Consider the following 27,117-nt stretch of genomic DNA (forward strand, 5'->3'; position numbering starts at 1 on the left):
CGCTAAGGCGAGGGGGAACACGGGGTAACACACACACACGTGGTTGCCATGGCGATGTCACGATGACGACAGGCATACTGTAGCAGCGGCGCCTGCTGATGATGTCACCGGGTGGAGGAGTTTCTCAGCGACGGCGTCATTTACTCCTGGCCTCTGTTTTATTCTGCCTCGCTTTCTCTCTCTCTCTCTCTCTCTCTCGCATCGTTCATCTTCTTCTGTTCACCCTTTCTTTCTTTCTTTCTTTCTTTCTTTCTTTCTTTCTTTCTTTCTTTCTTTCTTTCTTTCTTTCTTTCTTTCTTTCTTTCTTTCTTTCTTTCTTTCTTTCTTTCTTTCTTTCTTTCTTTCTTTCTAGAATATCTCTCTTCTTCCGCCACTTCGCCGCCATGTTAAGCCTCTGAGTCTTTCACTTCTCGATCAACACAGGCAATACTACACCCCCCCCCCCCCCCCCCCCCAGTAGTTATTCCATGCTCCGAGAGGTGGGGGGGGGGGGAGGGCAATGTGTTAAAGTGGGATTTCAACTCCCACCGGTCATGTGTGTATGTATGTGTGTGTGTGTGTGTGTGTGTGTGTGTACTGTATGTATGTGTGTGTATGTGTGTGTATGTACTGTATGTATATGTGTATGTGTGTGTGTGTGTGTGTGTATGTATGTATGTGTGTGTATGTGTGTGTGCGTGTGTGTGTGTGTGTGTGTGTGTGTGTGTGTGTGTATGTATGTATGTATGTATGTATGTATGTATGTATGTATGTATGTATGTATGTATGTATGTATGTATGTATGTATGTATGTATGTATGTATGTATGTATGTATGTATGTATGTATGTGTGTGTATGTGTGTGTGCGTGTGTGTGTGTGTGTGTGTGTATGTGTGTGTGTGCATGTATGTGCATGTGTGTGCGTGCGAGAGGAGCGTCACGTCAACACTTCAGAGGCTCCAGCTCGGAGCACTCCGTGTCCATGTCCGAGTCGTAGAGCGAGTTGCCCGTGCGGTCGCTCTCCGGCGACGGGGGCACTGCGGGGGGGTGCGTGCGGCGGGGCGACGTGTGCGGGGGGGCGGAGGACGACGTGTCCTCCTCCTGGAAGGTGGTGTCCGTGCGCGAGTAGAGGCCCAGGTCGGGCAGCTGCTTGGAGACGCTGTCCTCCTCCGTGGTGTCGTCGTAGCAGAAGTCCTCCAGGTCCACGAACCACTCGGGCCAGAAGCGCCGGCGGATGCGCTCGCAGTACATGGCCAGGTTGATCAGCTCGCCTGGAAGGGGGACGACGAATCAAATCAAAATCAAATCAAATGTATTCGTAAAAAGGCCCCCCGACGACACACGTTAACCCTTTCACTACCACACTACAGAAGGTTAACCCCTTTACTATCACCCGTCGGTAGTGTGACAGTAAAGGGTTAACCTTCCCGTAGCGTGGCAGTGAAAGGGTTAACCTGCTGTCGTGTGGCAGTGAAAGGGTTAACCTTCTGTAATAATAATAATAATAATAGATTGGATTTTAAGAGAGAAGCGCCTTTCTCAGACTCAAGGACACTGTACAAGGAAAGGATGGAAAAAATAAGAAATAAAATTGAAAAAATATAATAAAATACATAAAAGATCTGTGTATAGTAACAACAAGAAAAAACAAATAAGATAAAAGAGATTAAAAAAAAAAAAAAAATTGTCTGTGTATTGTCGCAGTGAAAGGGTTAACCGTTTGGTAGTGTGGCAGTTAAAGGGCCGGACATGTCTTCTTTAAACAAGTCGAGAAGAAAACATCACAATAAATCAAGAACAAAGACCAAAAAACACCAGGAAATCCAAAATAAAATGTTAAATAAATGCAACACTCCCAGACATACCCCATGCGAAGAAGGTAAGGAAAAACTCACTAAAAACCTAGCAATAGGGAAAAAGCACCACAGGCAATGTGGAGGGGAGAAACCTTAGAAGGGCCGTTCAAGGGGGGGGATCACTATGAATTGAAAATGATGTAAACAAGACAAACGTCTTTCTCTGGTCTGCATCCCCTTAACACTTGTGTGTATTGAGCCGTACTGTATTGTACCCATTCTGCAATCTGTTAAATAAAGTTTTCATTCATTCATTCATTCATTCATTCATTCATTCATTCATTCATTCATTCATTCATTCATTCATTCATTCATTCATTCATTCATTCATTCATTCATTCATTCCCTTCTTAGATGTCGGTGATAGTAGTGTTGCTATAAAACAGGCGAAACAGTTGGTAAGCATGCACTCATAAGTGTAATGAAACACAAATAAGTACATGCAATAGCAACTGCGGTACATAAGAACATTTTGAGATATTGAAAATAGAGCTGATGACGGATAGAGGTCAAAGGGGAATGCGCCAACATTATGGGAAATGCCCTCATCTTTTCCAGAGTCAGACAAGAAGATAGATACCAATTTCCTCTCACCCAGACTATACTTCCTAGATGCACACAGACCGCGTGGGAAAGCTTGATTATGCCATGTTCATCATGAAGAGAAGAGAGGACTGATTTCCGGGTTGTATTTTCAGTATTCCATTGCATCCAACCCCATGTTTACAAAGAGACACACTCTCATAGTAACACACTACAGGTCACTTTAGGAAAAAGCAAAGGTCACTTTAAAAAAACAGGTGTGGTTTTGTATAGTATAGTTAGTATAGTATAGTTACATATAGCATAACTGTATATTGTATAGTAGTGTATATAGGCAGGGGTGTATCTCCAGATTCTGTGCCCCATGAAAGAATGTATTTGTAGGCCCCTAGTGAATGCGAGCGCGCGTAAGCGCGCGAGCGGAAATCTTTTTGGCCATTTTTTTATTGATGAAAACGCATAATATGGTTTTCACCTATACATTCGGATCAGCAGTTCAGCACCTGCACTGTTGGTGGGTGAGCCTAGTAACGGATGTCCCATTGCGTTCATCTTCAATGAATGGACCAATGCAATAGTCTACCAAAGCCCCCCCTCTCTCTATATATATCTCACACACACACACACACACACACACACACACACACACACACACACACACACACACACACACACACACACACACACACACACACACACACTTCAGAAAGAAACATAGTATCAATGAGAGCATCAATAATACACCTGAGTGATGTCTAGTAAAAAAAAAATTGGGCCCCCCCCCCCCAGTTCTGGGCCCTTGGAATCATCCTAAGCTACCCCCCCCAGCTACGCCCCTGTATATAGGACTCATTACCTTTAATTCATAAGCTTAGCATTGTATTGTATTTTATCTTAGTACCTTTTATCATATCTATTATTATCTATTCTATTTTATTCTATTATTATTTGTATATCTTTTTTGCACAATCAAGGCGGGCATGGCCACCTTCATTTCACTACATGTCTCGTGTATGTATGTGACGAAGAAATCTCTTGAATCTTGAATGTTGAATAGTATCTCATGTACAGTATGTCCCAAATCCCCCACAAATTTCAGACCCCGTAATAACACTGTGCCCAGTCTGGATATGATGCTATGTTGCAAAAAAAACAGTGGACTGCGTCTCATGTTGATGACCTCACCTTTGATGAGCTGCTCTGGCCGCGTTCCCGGTAGCGTCCACATGGCGGGGGCCAGATGACTAAACACTGCGGCGTCGACCGTGGAGAGCCGAGAACCCATTACATACTTCTTATCTCCTGGACAGAGCAGAGAGACACACTAGAGTTAGATACTTCTTATCTCCTGGACAGAGCAGAGCAGAGAGACACACTAGAGTTAGACACTTCTTATCTCCTGGACAGAGGAGAGAGACACTAGAGTTAGATACTTCTTATCTCCTGGACAGAGGAGAGACACACTAGAGTTAGATACTTCTTATCTCCTGGACAGAGGAGAGAGACACTAGAGTTAGATACTTCTTATCTCCTGGACAGAGGAGAGACACTAGAGTTAGATACTTCTTATCTCCTTGACAGAGCAGAGAGACACTAGAGTTAGATACATCGTATCTCCTGGACAGAGCAGAGAGACACTAGAGTTAGATACTTCTTATCTCCTGGACAGAGGAGAGAGACACTAGAGTTAGACATTTCTTATTTCCTGGACAGAGGAGAGAGACACACTAGAGTTAGATACTTCTTATCTCCTGGACAGAGCAGAGAGACACTAGAGTTAGATACTTCTTATCTCCTGGACAGAGGAGAGAGACACACTAGAGTTAGACACTTCTTATCTCCTGGACAGAGCAGAGAGACACTAGAGTTAGACACTTCTTATCTCCTGGACAGAGCAGAGAGACACTAGAGTTAGACACTTCTTATCTCCTGGACAGAGGAGAGAGACACACTAGAGTTAGATACTTCTTATCTCCTGGACAGAGCAGAGAGAGACACTAGAGTTAGATACTTCTTATCTCCTGGACAGAGGAGAGAGACACTAGAGTTAGACACTTCTTATCTCCTGGACAGAGGAGAGAGACACTAGAGTTAGATACTTCTTATCTCCTGGACAGAGGAGAGAGACACACTAGAGTTAGACACTTCTTATCTCCTGGACAGAGGAGAGAGACACTAGAGTTAGATACTTCTTATCTCCTGGACAGAGGAGAGAGACACTAGAGTTAGATACTTCTTATCTCCTGGACAGAGCAGAGAGACACTAGAGTTAGATACTTCTTATCTCCTGGACAGAGCAGAGAGACACTAGAGTTAGATACTTCTTATCTCCTGGACAGAGGAGAGAGACACTAGAGTTAGATACTTCTTATCTCCTGGACAGAGGAGAGAGACACTAGAGTTAGATACTTCTTATCTCCTGGACAGAGCAGAGAGACACTAGAGTTAGATACTTCTTATCTCCTGGACAGAGGAGAGAGACACTAGAGTTAGATACTTCTTATCTCCTGGACAGAGCAGAGAGACACTATAGTTAGATACTTCTTATCTCCTGGACAGAGCAGAGAGACACTAGAGTTAGATACTTCTTATCTCCTGGACAGAGCAGAGCAGAGAGACACTAGAGTTAGATACTTCTTATCTCCTGGACAGAGGAGAGAGACACTAGAGTTAGATACTTCTTATCTCCTGGACAGAGGAGAGAGACACTAGAGTTAGATACTTCTTATCTCCTGGACAGAGCAGAGAGACACTAGAGTTAGATACTTCTTATCTCCTGGACAGAGCAGAGCAGAGAGACACTAGAGTTAGATACTTCTTATCTCCTGGACAGAGGAGAGACACTAGAGTTAGATACTTCTTATCTCCTGGACAGAGCAGAGAGACACTAGAGTTAGATACTTCTTATCTCCTGGACAGAGGAGAGAGACACTAGAGTTAGATACTTCTTATCTCCTGGACAGAGGAGAGAGACACTAGAGTTAGATACTTCTTATCTCCTGGACAGAGCAGAGACACACTAGAGTTAGATACTTCTTATCTCCTGGACAGAGCAGAGAGACACTAGAGTTAGATACTTCTTATCTCCTGGACAGAGCAGAGAGACACTAGAGTTAGATACTTCTTATCTCCTGGACAGAGCAGAGAGACACTAGAGTTAGATACTTCTTATCTCCTGGACAGAGCAGAGAGACACTAGAGTTAGATACTTCTTATCTCCTGGACAGAGCAGAGAGACACACTGTTATGGTTTGTAACCGACCCCAATCGCACAACACAAGACAGGTATGATGGTTTGCCAAGAAACAGATATTTATTGAGAGACAGGGAAAAAAGGGCACTGTCCCTTTAAGGGAGAACACAAATACAGGAATATAACAAGAGGGGAAAAACTAGGTGCCTTTAAGAGGCGGGCAGGAAAAGGGTACACTAAGGGAAGGTTAATGAACGCTAGGGGAAACATTAAAGGAACGCTAGGGGAAGGTTAAGGAAACAGAGGAACTAGAGACTAGGAGATGTCGGGACAAGGAGAGCTAGGGAACAGGAGAACTGGGGACTAGGAGAACTAGGGACAAGGAACTAGGTGGAACTAGAAGGGGAGAACTTGGGACCAGGAACTAGGTGGAACTAGAAGGGGAGAACTAGGGACAGAGGGGACTGAGGCCCGCGGAGGCGGGCTGGGGAAACAGGGAGGAACTGGGGACAGAGACCCGCGGAGGCGGGCTGGGGACAGGGAGGAACTGGGGACTGGTGGGAAAACATCTGGGCCGCTCTGCAGAACAGAGGAGAGGGTTAATATTCAAAAGGGAACAAACAGAGCAGATGCAGAACAGTCCAAATAATCAAAGTAACAAAGTAATAATATCTTCGTGTGACAACACACAGGGGGAGATGTAATGTCCAAAAATACTATCTAAGTGAGAACAAAAACAGAGTGGGAGATGAAATGTCCAAACTACTAACTAAGTGAGAACTAAAGGAGGCAATACGCTGGGTGAGTGACATCACAATCAAAACTCACCCAGGCGTATGCGTAATGGTACAGGAACAGCAGCGAGACGGGGGCAAGAGGCATTACGCTGGGAGAGTGACATCACAATCAAAACTCACCCAGGCGTATGCGTAATGGTACAGGAAACGCAGCGGGAAGGGGGCAAGGGGCATTACGCTGGGAGAGTGACATCACAATCAAAACTCACCCAGGCGTATGCGTAATGGTACAGGAAACGCAGCGGGAAGGGGGCAAGGGGCATTACGCTGGGTGAGTGACATCACAATCAAAACTCACCCAGGCGTATGCGTAATGGTACAGGGACAGCAGCGGGGCGAGGGCATCGCCACCGGGTGGCTGGCTGTCCGAGCCGAGGGACAGAGTGCTGGAACAGTGGCGGTGGCGAGGGTGTCGTCCACCGGGTAGCCGACTGTCGGAGCCGAGGAACAGAGTGCTGGAACAGTGGCGGTGGCGAGGGTGTCGTCCACCGGGTAGCCGCTGTCGGAGCCGAGGAACAGAGTGCTGGAACAGTGGCGGTGGCGAGGGTGTCGTCCACCGGGTAGCCGCTGTCGGAGCCGAGGAACAGAGTGCTGGAACAGTGGCGGTGGCGAGGGTGTCGTCCACCGGGTAGCCGCTGTCGGAGCCGAGGAACAGAGTGCTGGAACAGTGGCGGTGGCGAGGGTGTCGTCCACCGGGTAGCCGCTGTCGGAGCCGAGGAACAGAGTGCTGGAACAGTGGCGGTGGCGAGGGTGTCGTCCACCGGGTAGCCGCTGTCGGAGCCGAGGAACAGAGTGGCGCGCCACACCTTGGTGTGCGCGTCGGAACCGAGAGACGCATCGGGGTGCGTCTGCGAGGAGGAGTGTGCCAAGCACGAGGATCCTTGGAAGATGCGCGTTGCGCGCTGGAGACTGGAGAGCGTGCCAAGCCCTTGAAGATGCGCGTTGCGCGCTGGTGACTGGAGAGCGTGCCAAGCCCTTGCAGATGCGCGTTGCGCGCTGGTGACTGGAGAGCGTGCCAAGCACGAGGATCCTTGGAAGATGCGCGTTGCGCGCTGGAGACTGGAGAGCGTGCCAAGCCCTTGAAGATGCGCGTTGCGCGCTGGTGACTGGAGAGCGTGCCAAGCCCTTGCAGATGCGCGTTGCGCGCTGGTGACTGGAGAGCGTGCCAAGCCCGAGGGTCCGGGAGATGCGCGTTGGTCTAGATGTGCGTCAGGACGAACAGCTGCGCTGGGGTCTGCAGTGGAACGCTGGGGTGCCTCCCGTGGAAGTTACAGGGAGCGCAGAACAGTCTCCTCCACAGGCTACGGCGACAGCAGACGAAGGCTGGAGCAAAACATCTCAAGGCTGGAGAAATCCATATACAGCATTGGTAGACCAGAGGATCTCCCGAAAGAGTCTAGATGTTAGAGAATATGACTCAGCATGAATACAACACGACCCCACCCGAAACGAGGGGAAGAGCCCTGGTATTTAAAGCCCACAGGGGAACTAATTAGCCTGCCACCACAGGTGCGAGAGGTAATTGATAATAGTCCAGGTGTGGCCACTGAGAGTAAACGAGAGTAAAGAACGAGAGGGTGGGGGCTAGAGAGAGTGAGTGAGAAGGGAAAATAAACAGTATAGGCTTAAAGAAACAGAGAAAAGGTGGTGAGCAGCGGGCAAAACCTCACAGTACCCCCCCCTCAACGGGAGCCACCCGGCGACCCAAAACAAATACAGACAGAGTGGCAGGGGGCAAAACAAGAGGTACTGGCCAAGCCAGCAGGGGAAGCCACCACAAGAGTGGGGCTAGCAAAAGAAACAGGGTCGCCGAGGGGTAACTAGGGTAGCAGAGGGGCAACTGGGGGAACTGGTCTAGAGGAACTGGTCTAGAGGAACTGGGTCTAGAGAACTAGTCTAGAGGAACTGGTCTAGAGAACTGGTCTAGAGAACTGGTCTAGAGAACTGGGCTAGAGAACCGGGCTAGAGAACTGGTCTAGAGAACTGGTTTAGAGAACTGGTCTAGAGAACTGGTCTAGAGGAACTGGGTCTAGAGAACTGAGGGGCAAGCAGGGTAGCAAAAGGGGTAACCATGGTAGCACCGGGAAAGGGCTAGCAGAGGGAAGGTTAGCTGCCAGGGCACTGATAGCTACAGGGCCTATGCTAGCTGTACTGCTACATCAACATAGAGGCTGCGCAAGCTGCCGGAGCCAGGCTAGCAGAGGGAAAGGGTAGCTGCCAGGGCACTGATAGCTACAGGGCCTATGCTAGCTGTACTGCTACATCAACATAGAGGCTGCGCTAGCTGCCGAGCTAGGCTAGCAGAGGGAAAGGGTAGCTGCCAAGGCACTGATAGCTACAGGGCCTATGCTAGCTGTACTGCTACATCAACATAGAGGCTGCGCTAGCTGCCGAGCTAGGCTAGCAGGGGGAAAGGGTAGCTGCCAAGGCACTGATAGCTACAGGGCCTATGCCAGCTGTACTGCTACATTAACATAGAGGCTGCGCTAGCTGCCGGAGCTAGGCTGGCAGACAGGGCTGGACCAGCATGAGAGAACAAGCTAGCTGGAAGGACAGTCCTAGCTGTGTGAGATAAACTGACCTTGCTAGCTGAAAGGGCAGTCCTAGCAGTGGGAATACTGACCTTGCCAGCTGAAAGGGCAGTCCTAGCAGTGGGATAAACTGACCTTGCTAGCTGAAAAGGCAGTCCTAGCAGTGGGAGCAAACTGATCATGCTAGCTGAAGGGGCAGTCCTAGCAGTGGGAGAGAAACTGACCTTGCTAGCTGAAAGGGCAGTCCTAGCAGTGGGAGATAAACTGACCTTGCTAGCTGAAAGGGCAGTCCTAGCAGTGGGGAAACTGACCTTGCTAGCTGAAAGGGCAGTCCTAGCAGTGGGAATACTGACCTTGCTAGCTGAAAGGGCAGTCCTAGCAGTGGGAATACTGACCTTGCTAGCTGAAAGGGCAGTCCTAGCAGTGGGAGAAAACTGACCCTGCTAGCTGAAGGGGCAGTCCTAGCAGTGTGAGATGCTACACAAAAAAGTGGAGGCCATGCAGAGGGACCGGGTTAGCTGCTTGGGCCTGGCTAGCTACAGGGCCTATGCCAGCTGCAAGGCTGCATTAACATAGAGGCTGTGCTAACAGCCGGGGCCAAGCTAGCAGACCGGGGCCATGCAGAGGGAATTGGGTTAGCTGCCTGGCATGGCTAGCTACAGGGCCCATGCCAGCAGCAAGGGCTGCATAAAACATAGAGGCTGTGCTAGCAGCCGGGGCTAAGCTAGCAGACTGGGGCTCTGCTGAGGGACTGGGTTAGCTGCCAGGGCATGGCTAGCTACAGGGGGGTAACAGGCTAACAAGGTAGCTAAACAGGACTAACAAGGAAGCTAAACTGGGCTAACAGGGAAGCTAACAGGGCTAACAGGGGAGCTAGAGGGGAGACTAACAAGCTAACAGGGGAGCTAGAGGGAACAAGAAAAAAAAAGAGGCAAACTCAACATACACCGTCTGTGCTGGCTGGGGTCGTCGATTTGGTGGGGTCGTACTGTTATGGTTTGTAACCGACCCCAATCGCACAACACAAGACAGGTATGATGGTTTGCCAAGAAACAGATATTTATTGAGAGACAGGGAAAAAAGGGCACTGTCCCTTTAAGGGAGAACACAAATACAGGAATATAACAAGAGGGGAAAAACTAGGTGCCTTTAAGAGGCGGGCAGGAAAAGGGTACACTAAGGGAAGGTTAATGAACGCTAGGGGAAACATTAAAGGAACGCTAGGGGAAGGTTAAGGAAACAGAGGAACTAGAGACTAGGAGATGTCGGGACAAGGAGAGCTAGGGAACAGGAGAACTGGGGACTAGGAGAACTAGGGACAAGGAACTAGGTGGAACTAGAAGGGGAGAACTTGGGACCAGGAACTAGGTGGAACTAGAAGGGGAGAACTAGGGACAGAGGGGACTGAGGCCCGCGGAGGCGGGCTGGGGAAACAGGGAGGAACTGGGGACAGAGACCCGCGGAGGCGGGCTGGGGACAGGGAGGAACTGGGGACTGGTGGGAAAACATCTGGGCCGCTCTGCAGAACAGAGGAGAGGGTTAATATTCAAAAGGGAACAAACAGAGCAGATGCAGAACAGTCCAAATAATCAAAGTAACAAAGTAATAATATCTTCGTGTGACAACACACAGGGGGAGATGTAATGTCCAAAAATACTATCTAAGTGAGAACAAAAACAGAGTGGGAGATGAAATGTCCAAACTACTAACTAAGTGAGAACTAAAGGAGGCAATACGCTGGGTGAGTGACATCACAATCAAAACTCACCCAGGCGTATGCGTAATGGTACAGGAACAGCAGCGAGACGGGGGCAAGAGGCATTACGCTGGGAGAGTGACATCACAATCAAAACTCACCCAGGCGTATGCGTAATGGTACAGGAAACGCAGCGGGAAGGGGGCAAGGGGCATTACGCTGGGAGAGTGACATCACAATCAAAACTCACCCAGGCGTATGCGTAATGGTACAGGAAACGCAGCGGGAAGGGGGCAAGGGGCATTACGCTGGGTGAGTGACATCACAATCAAAACTCACCCAGGCGTATGCGTAATGGTACAGGGACAGCAGCGGGGCGAGGGCATCGCCACCGGGTGGCTGGCTGTCCGAGCCGAGGGACAGAGTGCTGGAACAGTGGCGGTGGCGAGGGTGTCGTCCACCGGGTAGCCGACTGTCGGAGCCGAGGAACAGAGTGCTGGAACAGTGGCGGTGGCGAGGGTGTCGTCCACCGGGTAGCCGCTGTCGGAGCCGAGGAACAGAGTGCTGGAACAGTGGCGGTGGCGAGGGTGTCGTCCACCGGGTAGCCGCTGTCGGAGCCGAGGAACAGAGTGCTGGAACAGTGGCGGTGGCGAGGGTGTCGTCCACCGGGTAGCCGCTGTCGGAGCCGAGGAACAGAGTGCTGGAACAGTGGCGGTGGCGAGGGTGTCGTCCACCGGGTAGCCGCTGTCGGAGCCGAGGAACAGAGTGCTGGAACAGTGGCGGTGGCGAGGGTGTCGTCCACCGGGTAGCCGCTGTCGGAGCCGAGGAACAGAGTGGCGCGCCACACCTTGGTGTGCGCGTCGGAACCGAGAGACGCATCGGGGTGCGTCTGCGAGGAGGAGTGTGCCAAGCACGAGGATCCTTGGAAGATGCGCGTTGCGCGCTGGAGACTGGAGAGCGTGCCAAGCCCTTGAAGATGCGCGTTGCGCGCTGGTGACTGGAGAGCGTGCCAAGCCCTTGCAGATGCGCGTTGCGCGCTGGTGACTGGAGAGCGTGCCAAGCACGAGGATCCTTGGAAGATGCGCGTTGCGCGCTGGAGACTGGAAAGCGTGCCAAGCCCTTGAAGATGCGCGTTGCGCGCTGGTGACTGGAGAGCGTGCCAAGCCCTTGCAGATGCGCGTTGCGCGCTGGTGACTGGAGAGCGTGCCAAGCCCGAGGGTCCGGGAGATGCGCGTTGGTCTAGATGTGCGTCAGGACGAACAGCTGCGCTGGGGTCTGCAGTGGAACGCTGGGGTGCCTCCCGTGGAAGTTACAGGGAGCGCAGAACAGTCTCCTCCACAGGCTACGGCGACAGCAGACGAAGGCTGGAGCAAAACATCTCAAGGCTGGAGAAATCCATATACAGCATTGGTAGACCAGAGGATCTCCCGAAAGAGTCTAGATGTTAGAGAATATGACTCAGCATGAATACAACACGACCCCACCCGAAACGAGGGGAAGAGCCCTGGTATTTAAAGCCCACAGGGGAACTAATTAGCCTGCCACCACAGGTGCGAGAGGTAATTGATAATAGTCCAGGTGTGGCCACTGAGAGTAAACGAGAGTAAAGAACGAGAGGGTGGGGGCTAGAGAGAGTGAGTGAGAAGGGAAAATAAACAGTATAGGCTTAAAGAAACAGAGAAAAGGTGGTGAGCAGCGGGCAAAACCTCACACACACTAGAGTTAGACACTTCTTATCTCCTGGACAGAGGAGAGAGACACTAGAGTTAGATACTTCTTATCTCCTGGACAGAGGAGAGAGACACTAGAGTTAGATACTTCTTATCTCCTGGACAGAGGAGAGAGACACTAGAGTTACATACTTCTTATCTCCTGGACAGAGGAGAGAGACACTAGAGTTAGATACTTCTTATCTCCTGGACAGAGGAGAGAGACACTAGAGTTAGATACTTCTTATCTCCTGGACAGAGGAGAGAGACACTAGAGTTAGATACTTCTTATCTCCTGGACAGAGCAGAGAGACACTAGAGTTAGATACTTCTTATCTCCTGGACAGAGCAGAGAGACACTAGAGTTAGATACTTCTTATCTCCTGGACAGAGGAGAGAGACACTAGAGTTAGATACTTCTTATCTCCTGGACAGAGGAGAGAGACACTAGAGTTAGATACTTCTTATCTCCTGGATAGAGGAGAGAGACACTAGAGTTAGATACATCTTATCTGCTGGACAGAGCAGAGAGACACACTAGAGTTAGATACTTCTTATCTCCTGGACAGAGCAGAGAGACACTAGAGTTAGATACTTCTTATCTCCTGGACAGAGGAGAGAGACACTAGAGTTAGATACTTCTTATCTCCTGGACAGAGGAGAGAGACACTAGAGTTAGATACTTCTTATCTCCTGGACAGAGGAGAGAGACACTAGAGTTAGATACTTCTTATCTCCTGGACAGAGCAGAGAGACACTAGAGTTAGATACTTCTTATCTCCTGGACAGAGGAGAGAGACACTAGAGTTAGATACTTCTTATCTCCTGGATAGAGGAGAGAGACACTAGAGTTAGATACATCTTATTTCCTGGACAGAGCAGAGAGATACTAGAGTTAGATACTTCTTATCTCCTGGACAGAGCAGAGAGACACTAGAGTTAGATACTTCTTATCTCCTGGACAGAGGAGAGAGACACTAGAGTTAGATACTTCTTATCTCCTGGACAGAGCAGAGAGACACTAGAGTTAGATACTTCTTATCTCCTGGACAGAGGAGAGAGACACTAGAGTTAGATACTTCTTATCTCCTGGACAGAGGAGAGAGACACACTAGAGTTAGATACTTCTTATCTCCTGGACAGAGGAGAGAGACACACTAGAGTTAGATACTTCTTATCTCCTGGACAGAGCAGAGAGACACTAGAGTTAGACACTTCTTATCTCCTAGACAGAGCAGAGAGACACTAGAGTTAGATACTTCTTATCTCCTGGACAGAGGAGAGAGACACTAGAGTTAGATACTTCTTATCTCCTGGACAGAGCAGAGAGACACTAGAGTTAGATACTTCTTATCTCCTGGACAGAGGAGAGAGACACTAGAGTTAGATACTTCTTATCTCCTGGACAGAGGAGAGAGACACTAGAGTTAGATACTTCTTATCTCCTGGACAGAGGAGAGAGACACTAGAGTTAGATACTTCTTATCTCCTGGACAGAGCAGAGAGACACTAGAGTTAGATACTTCTTATCTCCTGGACAGAGGAGAGAGACACTAGAGTTAGATACTTCTTATCTCCTGGATAGAGGAGAGAGACACTAGAGTTAGATACATCTTATCTCCTGGACAGAGCAGAGAGACACACTAGAGTTAGATACTTCTTATCTCCTGGACAGAGGAGAGAGACACTAGAGTTAGATACATCTTATCTCCTGGACAGAGCAGAGAGACACTAGAGTTAGATACTTCTTATCTCCTGGACAGAGGAGAGACACTATAGTTAGATACTTCTTATCTCCTGGACAGAGCAGAGAGACACTAGAGTTAGATACTTCTTATCTCCTGGACAGAGGAGAGAGACACACTAGAGTTAGATACTTCTTATCTTTAAAGACGACTTTAAACTGTTGCACTTTATGCGCTCATTTCATGTCTATTCTATTCTACTACTTATTGCACTATTTTACTCTGTCTATTCTATCTTACTCTTTTTATTATTGTCTATTTTTAAAACTGAATCAAACCATAAACAAGGTGGCCTGTTGGGATGTTAGATCCTAATGTGAAATCTGTGATTTTATATGTCTGCACTTTATGTGCTCATTTTCCTGTCTTTTTTCTGTCGTGAAGCACTTTGAGCTGCAGTTTCTGTATGAAAGGTGCTATACAAATAAAGTTGTATTATTATTATTATTATTATTATTATTATTATTATTATTTATTATTATTATTATTATTATTATTATTATTATTATTATTATTATTATTATTATTATTATTATTATTATTATTATTATTATTATTATTATTATTATTATTATTATTATTATTATTATTATTATTATTATTATTATTATTATTATTATTATTATTATTATTATTATTATTATTATTATTATTATTATTATTATTATTATTATTATTATCATCTCCTGGACAGAGCAGAGTTAGTTATTATCTGGGGAAAATAACAGAGACACGTCTTTGTATTTCAGGTGTACGACCTCACATTATGGTAGTACGAGATTAGAATTGTGAGAACTGAACATTCAAAACAATGACGTCACAATAAATCTTGGCGTCCAGGTGGTGCAGTGGGCAAGGCGCTCACCACCAATGCTGGAGACGCTGGGTTCGCGTGTTCGATCCCAGCTCTCCACATTGTTTTCAGTTTGGCTGGTCGTCCGTACTAATACAATTGGCAGTATTAGAGGGTGGGAAAGCTGATGGGTGGGTCCTGGGCGTTGTAAACAGAAAAATACTCCTACAGTTCGGTCGGGCGCCTGCTCAGCGAAGGAAGGATCTGGAGGGAGGTAGTGTGACCTTCCACACGTTACACTCTCCCAGTGAGAATCTGAGCTGCCAGGCTGGCTACCGGCTGGCTGCACATGTGTCGGAGGATAGCATGTGATAGTCTCCGGCCTCCCGGACCAACAGTAGGGGGGGTGCGCAACAACCAGGAAGGGAGTTGGGAATTGGCATAACGACTAACAGTCGTTATGAGGAGTGGGGAAAAAAGATAGTAAAAAAAACAAAAAAATAAAAAAATCTTAAAAGAATGTTAATTAATTCAAAACTCCCTCAATCTCAGATCCAGCACCTGGATGCGCATTTTAAAATACCGCCCGTGCGGACTGAGGCATGTACGAGAAGCCTATTTTATTTTGGTCCTTGGGCCTGGAATGACCTCCAGACACGTCTCAAATTTCTTCAAACTAAAAATATCGGAAATCCTTTCCACCTGCTGCTCCTGCTTTGATGTTGAATTAAACATTTTGGTTGATTGCTATTGTTTTATTGTGCTTGTATTTTTTTTAAGCTGAATTTGACTTTTCATTTTAAATATCGGTTGTATGGTAGTCTACTGTGTGTGTATTGTGTCTTGTTATGTATCATGTCTTGTCATAATTCGAGCTTGCCTTCTTGGCCAGATCACCCTTGAAAAAGAGACCTCGGTCTCAATGGGTTTTTATTTCTGGTTAAATAAAGGTTTGATGATTATGATGATGATGATGATGATGATGGAGAGCTGAAATGTTTACTGGTTCCCCCCCTGCGCACTAAAACTAAGCTTGTGGGACACAATATGACGCGTTTAGAAGATAAAAGAGGAGCGAGCAGCTATGAGTCATAGCTTGACGGCATTTTCCCACGATCATAGCACTTAAAAGAAAATCTCCTCAGATCTGTGTGTCTCTCAGATCCATCGCTCTCAGAACTAGCTAAAGGGGCGAGAGGGGATTAGCTATTGATTCTGGTTTGCAGTGCTCGCTTTTCATCAGAGGAGGTCAGCAGTGGACTGCTTTTCATCTCTATTGCAAAGCACTGTCCTTCAGGGCGGGACACGCTGTACACAGCAGGCTGTCAAGGACACGGTGGGGGAAGCTGACTCCATTCATCCATTCAACCGTAACCCTTTCACTACCACACTACAGAAGGTTAACCTTTCACTACCACACTACAGAAGGTTAACCTTTCACTACCACACTACAGACGGGTAACCTTTCACTACCACACTACAGACGGGTAACCTTTCACTACCACACTACAGAAGGTTAACCCTTTCACTACCACACTACAGAAGGTTAACCTTTCACTACCACACTACAGAAGGTTAACCCTTTCACTACCACACTACAGAAGGTTAACCTTTCACTACCACACTACAGACGGGTAACCTTTCACTACCACACTACAGACGGGTAACCTTTCACTACCACACTACAGACGGGTAACCTTTCACTACCACACTACAGAAGGTTAACCCTTTCACTACCACACTACAGAAGGGTTAACTCTTTCACTACCACACTACAGAAGGTTAACCTTTCACTACCACACTACAGAAGGTTAACCTTTCACTACCACACTACAGAAGGTTAACCTTTCACTACCTAGGGCTGACCCCTATTAATCGATTAGTCGACTAATCGGTCGAAAGGGGCCGTAGTCGACTGGCCAACCTCTTAGTCGAATATAATTAAAATTAATTTTTTTACCGTTCTTTCCAAAAGAAAAGAGGCCTAGAAGTGTGGCTAACGCTAATGGCACGCATACCAGAGGCTAACTGCCCACGAAAACAGGCACAGAGGCACTAAAAGAGGATTTCACCCGGGGAGCTCCAGTAGCTCACCACGTACCGCGAGTGCTATTTCAGCGCTGTGGACAACCGCGCTCGCGCGGATCTGGGGCTGAGCGCGTTCGAATCCCGGACGGCAGCCGTGCCTTTCCCAGAGTGTCTACCCCCCCATCTGAACCCTTTCAGAATGCTTCTGTCGGTCGAACTTGACCAAGTATGAATGAGAAGAAAAAGCGATAAACGCTAAAAGAACCAGGTGACTGGTCAAAGTTTAAAAAAAAAAAGAGGATTTCACCCATCTAATGAACACACTAGACTAGACAAATATCAAGATGTATCCATCAGTGGACCAATTGCATGCTTTTGCAGAGGACAAGAAGCCTTCAGTCGACTCCTTCAGACATTAAGCACCCCCCACAGCCCAAATGGAATGATACATTTTTTTTTTTTTTTTTTAAATATTATACTTTTTTTTTAAGTCGACCAATAGTCGACTAACGGCACATTTTGGCCAATCCTAGTCGACCATCCAAATCCTTAGTCGGGGACAGCCCTATCACTACCACACTACAGACGGGTAACCTTTCACTACCACACTACAGACGGGTAACCTTTCACTACCACACTACAGACGGTTAACCTTTCACTACCACACTACAGAAGGTTAACCTTTCACTACCACACTACAGACGGTTAACCTTTCACTACCACACTACAGAAGGGTTAACTCTTTCACTACCATAATACAGAAGGTTAACCTTTCACTACCACACTACAGAAGGTTAACCTTTCACTACCACACTACAGAAGGGTTAACTCTTTCACTACCACACTACAGAAGGTTAACCCTTTCACTACCACACTACAGAATGTTAACCCTTTCACTACCACACTACAGAATGGTTAACCTTTCACTACCACACTACAGAAGGTTAACCCTTTCACTACCACACTACAGAAGGGTTAACGCTTTCACTACCACACTACAGAAGGTTAACCCTTTCACTACCACACTACAGAAGGGTTAACTCTTTCACTACCACACTACAGAAGGTTAACCCGTTCACTACCACACTACAGAAGGTTAACCCGTTCACTACCACACTACAGAAGGTTAACATTTCCCTACCACACTACAGCAGGTTAACCCTTTCACTACCACGATACAGAAGGTTAACCCTTTCACTACCCCACTACAGAAGGTTAACTCTTTCACTACCACACTACAGAAGGTTAACTATTTCACTACCACACTACAGAAGGTTAACCCTTTCACTACCACACTACAGAAGGTTGACCTTTCACTACCACACTACAGCAGGTTAACCCTTTCACTACCACGATACAGAAGGTTAACCCTTTCACTACCCCACTACAGAAGGTTAACTCTTTCACTACCACACTACAGAAGGTTAACTATTTCACTACCACACTACAGAAGGTTAACTCTTTCACTACCACACTACAGAAGGTTACACTCAAACTAATGGCTTATCGAGTGCAGACTGAACTTGGAAAGTCAGCCTTTTGTTTTAACCCTTTCACCACCACACTACAGAAGGTTAACACTTTCACTACCACACTACAGAAGGTTAACTCTTTCACTACCACACTACAGAAGGTTAACTCTTTCACTACCACACTACAGAAGGTTAACCCTTTCACTACCACACTACAGAAGGTTAACCTTTCACTACCACACTACAGCAGGTTAACCCTTTCACTACCACGATACAGAAGGTTAACCCTTTCACTACCCCACTACAGAAGGTTAACTCTTTCACTACCACACTACAGAAGGTTAACTATTTCACTACCACACTACAGAAGGTTAACTCTTTCACTACCACACTACAGAAGGTTACACTCAAACTAATGGCTTATCGAGTGCAGACTGAACTTGGAAAGTCAGCCTTTTGTTTTAACCCTTTCACCACCACACTACAGAAGGTTAACACTTTCACAACCACACTACAGAAGGTTAACCCTTTCACTACCACACTACAGAAGGTTAACCCTTTCACTACCACACTACAGACGGTTAACCGTCTGTAGTGTGGTAGTGAAAGGTTAACCTTCTGTAGTGTGGTAGTGAAAGGGTTAAAACAAAAGGCTGACTTTCCAAGTTCAGTCTGCACTCGATAAGCCATTAGTTTGAGTGTGTCAGATATGGTCCATATAATTCCAATCCAGCATTGTTGCAATAATAAGGTAATTTACCCACAATGGCCTTAACACATTGTGTGCCGGCACGGGGTGCACTATTTATCGCTTGTATGCCACCACTCTAGTCAATGAGAGGGCGAGCACATTTGCGAACGCATAAACTATATCTTAAATTATGGCTATGTGTCTAATACGCCCGTCGCTTATCAATGACTTGCTTGCAGTCAACATGTACAAAACGGATTGTTTTTTCATCAGTACATTTCCATTTTATACCGTTTTGAATATAAGTATAGTTTTGAAGATTTCTAGTGATTCCAGAAAAATCCGCGAAAATAGCCATTTACTGGAATACACAAAACACATTGAAATTTTTTTGCCTATTTATGAATATTTTTCAAATAAACGCTAGATTATCGATAGTATGCACGCTAGAGAAGCGGGCTGAAAAATCGATTATCCATGACCTGGTCAGCGCTAACGTCATACACGCACGCACAGGTTGTGAAATATGTGAAAAAAAACATCTGATTACCCCAAAACTGTTCAAATAGATTCCTTACCTCAGATCAGATGTTCTGCAAAAAGATTATTCCAATTCCTGATCGCCATTCCAAATATCGATCATGTTTATTGATCCAACGTTAGACCTCGAAACAGATAATCCACGCTGCTTTTGGTTGCCTCAATGAATGCAATAGTAGATAATAATAGATTTGTCGTCGTTGGCACACAATGTGTTAAAGATAAACCGATACCAATCTTTATTTTGCCTCTGTGCCAGAGAAGACCGGCCAACCTCATCATACAAGATGTAACGGTGAGTCGAGGGGCTTGAATGACGCAGAAGGAATATTTATTTATTTCTCCGATTTTGATATTCAGATCTAATTGTATTGCCTCTATTTATGTCTTTACCCTGCCCATACCTGTACTTCCCCTCCCCCCTCCCCCATGCTGCTATGACGCCAACATTATGGGAATTGCACTCACTGTCTTGTCCAGAGTCAGACAAGAAGATATAATATACCAATTTCCTAGCTAGCTGGCAGCCGGATAGCTTTCTACTGAGCAGCACACAGAGAGGAAATTCGTATCTATCTTCTTGTCTGACTCTGGAGAAGACAGTAACCACATTTCCCATAATGTTGGTGTGTTCCTTTAAGATATTGTTAGTACTATATCATATTGAGCTTTACAATATCCATACACAGTAACAGTGATCAAATGATATTGATAACATTTTTACAGATGGTTATAATCTTCAGTGCTCAATACTAAATATTCTCACAATCTCTAAATCAAATCCTAACCTGTGTTTAAAGGAACACGCCAACTTTTTGGGAAATTAGCTTATTTGCCATCTACCCTGGAGTTAGACAAGCAGATACATACCCTTTTCTTCTCTGTGCTTGCATTAGGCTTAGGGAACAGCCGCACCGTTAGGCTAGCTTAGCGTCATTCACTGGAAGTAGGTGTGCCAGTGTAGCCTAGTTCCCAACAGTCACGAAATACACTCCAAATACAACTCCAAAACGTTCCTGTAAACATGTTGTGACCTGTGTTTTTACCACGTGGAGAAAAAGAATAATACAAAATTGGACATTTTCGTTTTCTAAGCAGATATATACTTGGAACTATTTTTTTTGACGAACCACTGCTGCCTGGGCGCAGTGATTTCATCACCTCAAAAGCCCCGTTTTTCTCAAAAGAAATTATGGCAAATAAGCAAATGTCCCCAAAGGTCGGCATGTTCCTTTAATACAGTGCTTCTCAAACTTTTTCTGTCAGGCCCCCCTTTGGCGGACCAAAATATTTTACTGTATGTGGTGCTGAATGGTATCAACACCTTAACTGCTGCATCATGAGATACTTGGTGGGCCATGAGATGAGATACTTGGTACTCAGCACCACACTCTGAAACTAGCTCTCTAGGTGGTATCAGATGAGATTTCAAAGAGTTCTTCCAAGAGTTTGGATGGAGATGTGTCAGGAAGCTTTGTCTCAATGTTGTCTGTAAAGGTTTTTTTTATCCAGAGGAACTTGGTGATCCTTTTCTGTGTTTTATTAAATAATGATTTTCAGATTTTGAGAAATGGTATTTTCATGGAGAACAGTGCAGCTGCAACAGATAGCACTTTAGTGATAATTTTCTGGAATAAAAAAAAAAAAAAAAAAAAATTTAATAAATCTCAAGGCCCCCCCTGTCATGCCTCTGCGCCCCCCCTGCGCCCCCCACTTTGAGAAACACTGCTTTAATACATGAATGGAAACAACAACACCACCACCACCTCCATACCGAGCAGAGTGGCCAGAGTGCGCATATCCTTCTCCATCAGGGCGTAGACTTCCTCTTTGGAGAATCGTCCAATCCCGTGGCCGTACATCTCCCGCTTGACGATCCCCCCGGTCAGGTGACTCAGGATCCACTTGAGCAGGTCGCTCAGCGGCCCGCTCACCGACAGCATCTTCTGGGTCTCCTCCAGGTTGTCCACCCACTGGCAGTACGCCATGGTCCTGGGGCCAGTGCACACAGGGGCAGGTGAATATACACATACTAGGGATTCATGAGAATATAATATACTTATACTGGGGATTCATGTGAATATACACATACTTATACTAGGGATTCATGAGAATATAATATACACATACTTATACTAGGGATTCATGAGAATATATACATACTTATACTGGGGATTCATGAGAATATACACATACTGTACTTATACTGGGGATTCATGAGAATATAATATACACATACTTATACTGGGGATTCATGAGAATATATACATACTTATACTGGGGATTCATGAGAATATACACATACTGTACTTATACTAGGGATTCATGAGAATATAATATACACATACTTATACTGGGGATTCATGAGAATATATACATACTTATACTGGGGATTCATGAGAATATACACATACTGTACTTATACTGGGGATTCATGAGAATATATATACATACTTATACTGGGGATTCATGAGAATATACACATACTGTACTTATACTGGGGATTCATGAGAATATAATATACACATACTTATACTGGGGATTCATGAGAATATATACATACTTATACTGGGGATTCATGAGAATATACACATACTGTACTTATACTGGGGATTCATGAGAATATATACACATACTTATACTAGGGATTCATGAGAATATACACATACTTATACTAGGGATTCATGAGAATATACACATACTTATACTAGGGATTCATGAGAATATACACATACTTATACTAGGGATTCATGAGAATATACACATACTTATACTAGGGATTCATGTGAATATACACATACTTATACTAGGGATTCATGAGAATATACACATACTTATACTAGGGATTCATGTTAATATACACATACTTATACTAGGGATTCATGAGAATATACACATACTTATACTAGGGATTCATGAGAATATAATATACACATACTTATACTAGGGATTCATGTGAATATACATATACTTATACTGGGGATTCATGTGAATATACACATACTTATACTAGGGATTCATGAGAATATACACATACTTATACTAGGGATTCATGAGAATATACACATACTTATACTAGGGATTCATGAGAATATACACATACTTATACTAGGGATTCATGAGAATATACACATACTTATACTAGGGATTCATGTGAATATACACATACGTATACTAGGGATTCATGTGAATATACACATACTTATACTAGGGATTCATGTGAATATACACATACTTATACTAGGGATTCATGAGAATATAATATACACATACTTATACTAGGGATTCATGAGAATATACACATACTTATACTAGGGATTCATGAGAATATACACATACTTATACTAGGGATTCATGAGAATATACACATACTTATACTAGGGATTCATGTGAATATACACATACTTATACTAGGGATTCATGAGAATATACACATACTTATACTAGGGATTCATGTTAATATACACATACTTATACTAGGGATTCATGAGAATATACACATACTTATACTAGGGATTCATGTGAATATACACATACTTATACTAGGGATTCATGAGAATATAATATACACATACTTATACTAGGGATTCATGTGAATATACACATACTTATACTAGGGATTCATGAGAATATACACATACTTATACTAGGGATTCATGTGAATATACACATACTTATACTAGGGATTCATGTGAATATACACATACTTATACTAGGGATTCATGTTAATATACACATACTTATACTAGGGATTCATGAGAATATACACATACTTATACTAGGGATTCATGAGAATATACACATACTTATACTAGGGATTCATGAGAATATACACATACTTATACTAGGGATTCATGTGAATATACACATACTTATACTAGGGATTCATGAGAATATACACATACTTATACTAGGGATTCATGTTAATATACTCATACTTATACTAGGGATTCATGAGAATATACACATACTTATACTAGGGATTCATGTGAATATACACATACTTATACTAGGGATTCATGAGAATATAATATACACATACTTATACTAGGGATTCATGTGAATATACACATACTTATACTAGGGATTCATGAGAATATACACATACTTATACTAGGGATTCATGTGAATATACACATACTTATACTAGGGATTCATGTGAATATACACATACTTATACTAGGGATTCATGTGAATATACACATACTTATACTAGGGATTCATGTTAATATACACATACTTATACTAGGGATTCATGTTAATATACACATACTTATACTAGGGATTCATGAGAATATACACATACTTATACTAGGGATTCATGAGAATATAATATACTTATACTAGGGATTCATGTGAATATACACATACTTATACTAGGGATTCATGAGAATATACACATACTTATACTAGGGATTCATGAGAATATAATATACTTATACTAGGGATTCATGAGAATATACACATACTTATACTAGGGATTCATGAGAATATACACATACTTATACTAGGGATTCATGAGAATATAATATACTTATACTAGGGATTCATGAGAATATACACATACTTATACTAGGGATTCATGAGAATATAATATACATATACTAGGGATTCATGAGAATATGCACATACTTATACTAGGGATTCATGAGAATATAATATACTTATACTAGGGATTCATGAGAATATACACATACTTATACTAGGGATTCATGAGAATATACACATACTTATACTAGGGATTCATGTGAATATACACATACTTATACTAGGGATTCATGTGAATATACACATACTTATACTGGGGATTCATGTGAATATACACATACTTATACTAGGGATTCATGAGAATATACACATACTTATACTAGGGATTCATGAGAATATATACATACTGTACTTATACTAGGGATTCATGTTAATATACACATACTGTACTTATACTAGGGATTCATGAGAATATATACATACTTATACTAGGGATTCATGTGAATATACACATACATATACTAGGGTTCATGAGAATATACACATACTTATACTAGGGATTCATGAGAATATAATATACATATACTAGGGATTCATGTGAATATACACATACTTATACTAGGGATTCATGAGAATATACACATACTTATACTAGGGATTCATGAGAATATAATATACTTATACTAGGGATTCATGAGAATATACACATACTTATACTAGGGATTCATGAGAATATACACATACTTATACTAGGGATTCATGAGAATATAATATACTTATACTAGGGATTCATGAGAATATACACATACTTATACTAGGGATTCATGAGAATATAATATACATATACTAGGGATTCATGAGAATATACACATACTTATACTAGGGATTCATGAGAATATAATATACTTATACTAGGGATTCATGAGAATATACACATACTTATACTAGGGATTCATGAGAATATACACATACTTATACTAGGGATTCATGTGAATATACACATACTTATACTAGGGATTCATGTGAATATACACATACTTATACTAGGGATTCATGTGAATATACACATACTTATACTAGGGATTCATGTGAATATACACATACTTATACTGGGGATTCATGTGAATATACACATACTTATACTAGGGATTCATGAGAATATACACATACTTATACTAGGGATTTATGAGAATATATACATACTGTACTTATACTAGGGATTCATGTTAATATACACATACTGTACTTATACTAGGGATTCATGAGAATATATACATACTTATACTAGGGATTCATGTGAATATACACATACTTATACTAGGGATTCATGAGAATATACACATACTTATACTGGGGATTCATGTTAATATACACATACTTATACTAGGGATTCATGTGAATATACACATACTGTACTTATACTAGGGATTCATGTGAATATACACATACTTATACTAGGGATTCATGTGAATATACACATACTTATACTAGGGATTCATGTGAATATATACATACTTATACTAGGGATTCATGTGAATATATACATACTTATACTGGGGATTCATGTTAATATACACATACTTATACTAGGGATTCATGTTAATATACACATACTTATAGTAGGGATTCATGAGAATATACACATACTTATACTAGGGATTCATGTTAATATACACATACTTATACTAGGGATTCATGTGAATATATACATACTTATACTAGGGATTCATGTGAATATACACATACTTATACTAGGGATTCATGTTAATATACACATACTTATACTAGGGATTCATGTTAATATACACATACTTATACTAGGTATTCATGTTAATATACACATACTTATACTAGGGATTCATGAGAATATACACATACTTATACTAGGGATTCATGAGAATATACACATACTTATACTAGGGATTCATGAGAATATACACATACTTATACTAGGGATTCATGAGAATATACACATACTTATACTAGGGATTCATGTGAATATACACATACTTATACTAGGGATTCATGTGAATATACACATACTTATACTAGGGATTCATGTGAATATATACATACTTATACTAGGGATTCATGTGAATATATACATACTTATACTAGGGATTCATGTGAATATATACATACTTATACTAGGGATTCATGAGAATATATACATACTTATACTAGGGATTCATGTGAATATACACATACTTATACTAGGGATTCATGAGAATATACACATACTTATAATAGGGATTCATGTTAATATACACATACTTATAGTAGGGATTCATGTGAATATATACATACTGTACTTATACTAGGGATTCATGTGAATATGTATATATATATAACTGATAACAGATACCAATACCCTGTTTTAGCTGGTATCAAACTGATATCAGATGCCAGTAACAATATTGATGAAACCCTAACACATACATGTGCCAGCCGGGAAGTGCACCGCGCACACACACACACACACACACACACACGCACACGCACATGCACACGCACACGCACACGCACACACACACGCACACGCACACACACACACACACACACACACACACACACACACACACACACACACACACACACACACACACACACACACACGCGCACGCATTTTAGATGTCATACATCTACGCGTGCCTGTACTGTATAGGAATAACGTGATCAGTTCATTTGGATTAGGCTAGCCTTGTGCCACAACGGTTCATACTGTGGAAAGACGTAACCATTAAATCACAAATTTAAAACTAAATCATAACAGCAATCAAAGTAGGGACCCAACAGCAAGTCAGAGCGACCACTCTCCCACCTAACCACAGCAACCAACGAGACAAGGAGCTTTAGGTGATCCATTTCAGAGAGTCTTTTAGCAAGGCATCTAATCCAAGATAATGATGTAATCCTGGTCGATCTCGCCCGTTCCTCCTCCCACCCCCACCCAGTCCCTCACCAGTCCCTCACCAGGCACAAAGTGTAGATCCATAGTGTTCCATTACATCATCATAGCAAACTATCTCCCTCTTCAGGGAAGCAACAGGTGATT

At 43.6% G+C, this 27,117-nt stretch overlaps 1 protein-coding gene across 1 annotated transcript in view; it reads right to left on the bottom strand.

Annotated features, from left to right (window-relative positions):
- Window positions 1-922: 922 nt before the first annotated feature.
- faxca (failed axon connections homolog, metaxin like GST domain containing a) overlaps window positions 923-27,117 on the bottom strand; it is a gene marked incomplete at its 3' end in the record, with an annotated part of 50,623 nt that continues 24,428 nt past the window's right edge. Inside the window, exons 4-6 of the mRNA XM_084330352.1 lie at window positions 21,349-21,566; window positions 3,565-3,681; window positions 923-1,251 (exon numbers count right to left, since the gene is read on the bottom strand). Coding sequence (XP_084186478.1) covers window positions 923-1,251; window positions 3,565-3,681; window positions 21,349-21,566 — 664 coding nt within the window. The remainder of the gene's footprint in view (window positions 1,252-3,564; window positions 3,682-21,348; window positions 21,567-27,117) is intronic.

Source organism: Notolepis coatsorum (genome assembly GCF_963971535.1).
Source record: "Notolepis coatsorum genome assembly, chromosome: 15".
In the NCBI taxonomy this organism is placed as follows: domain Eukaryota; kingdom Metazoa; phylum Chordata; class Actinopteri; order Aulopiformes; family Paralepididae; genus Notolepis; species Notolepis coatsorum.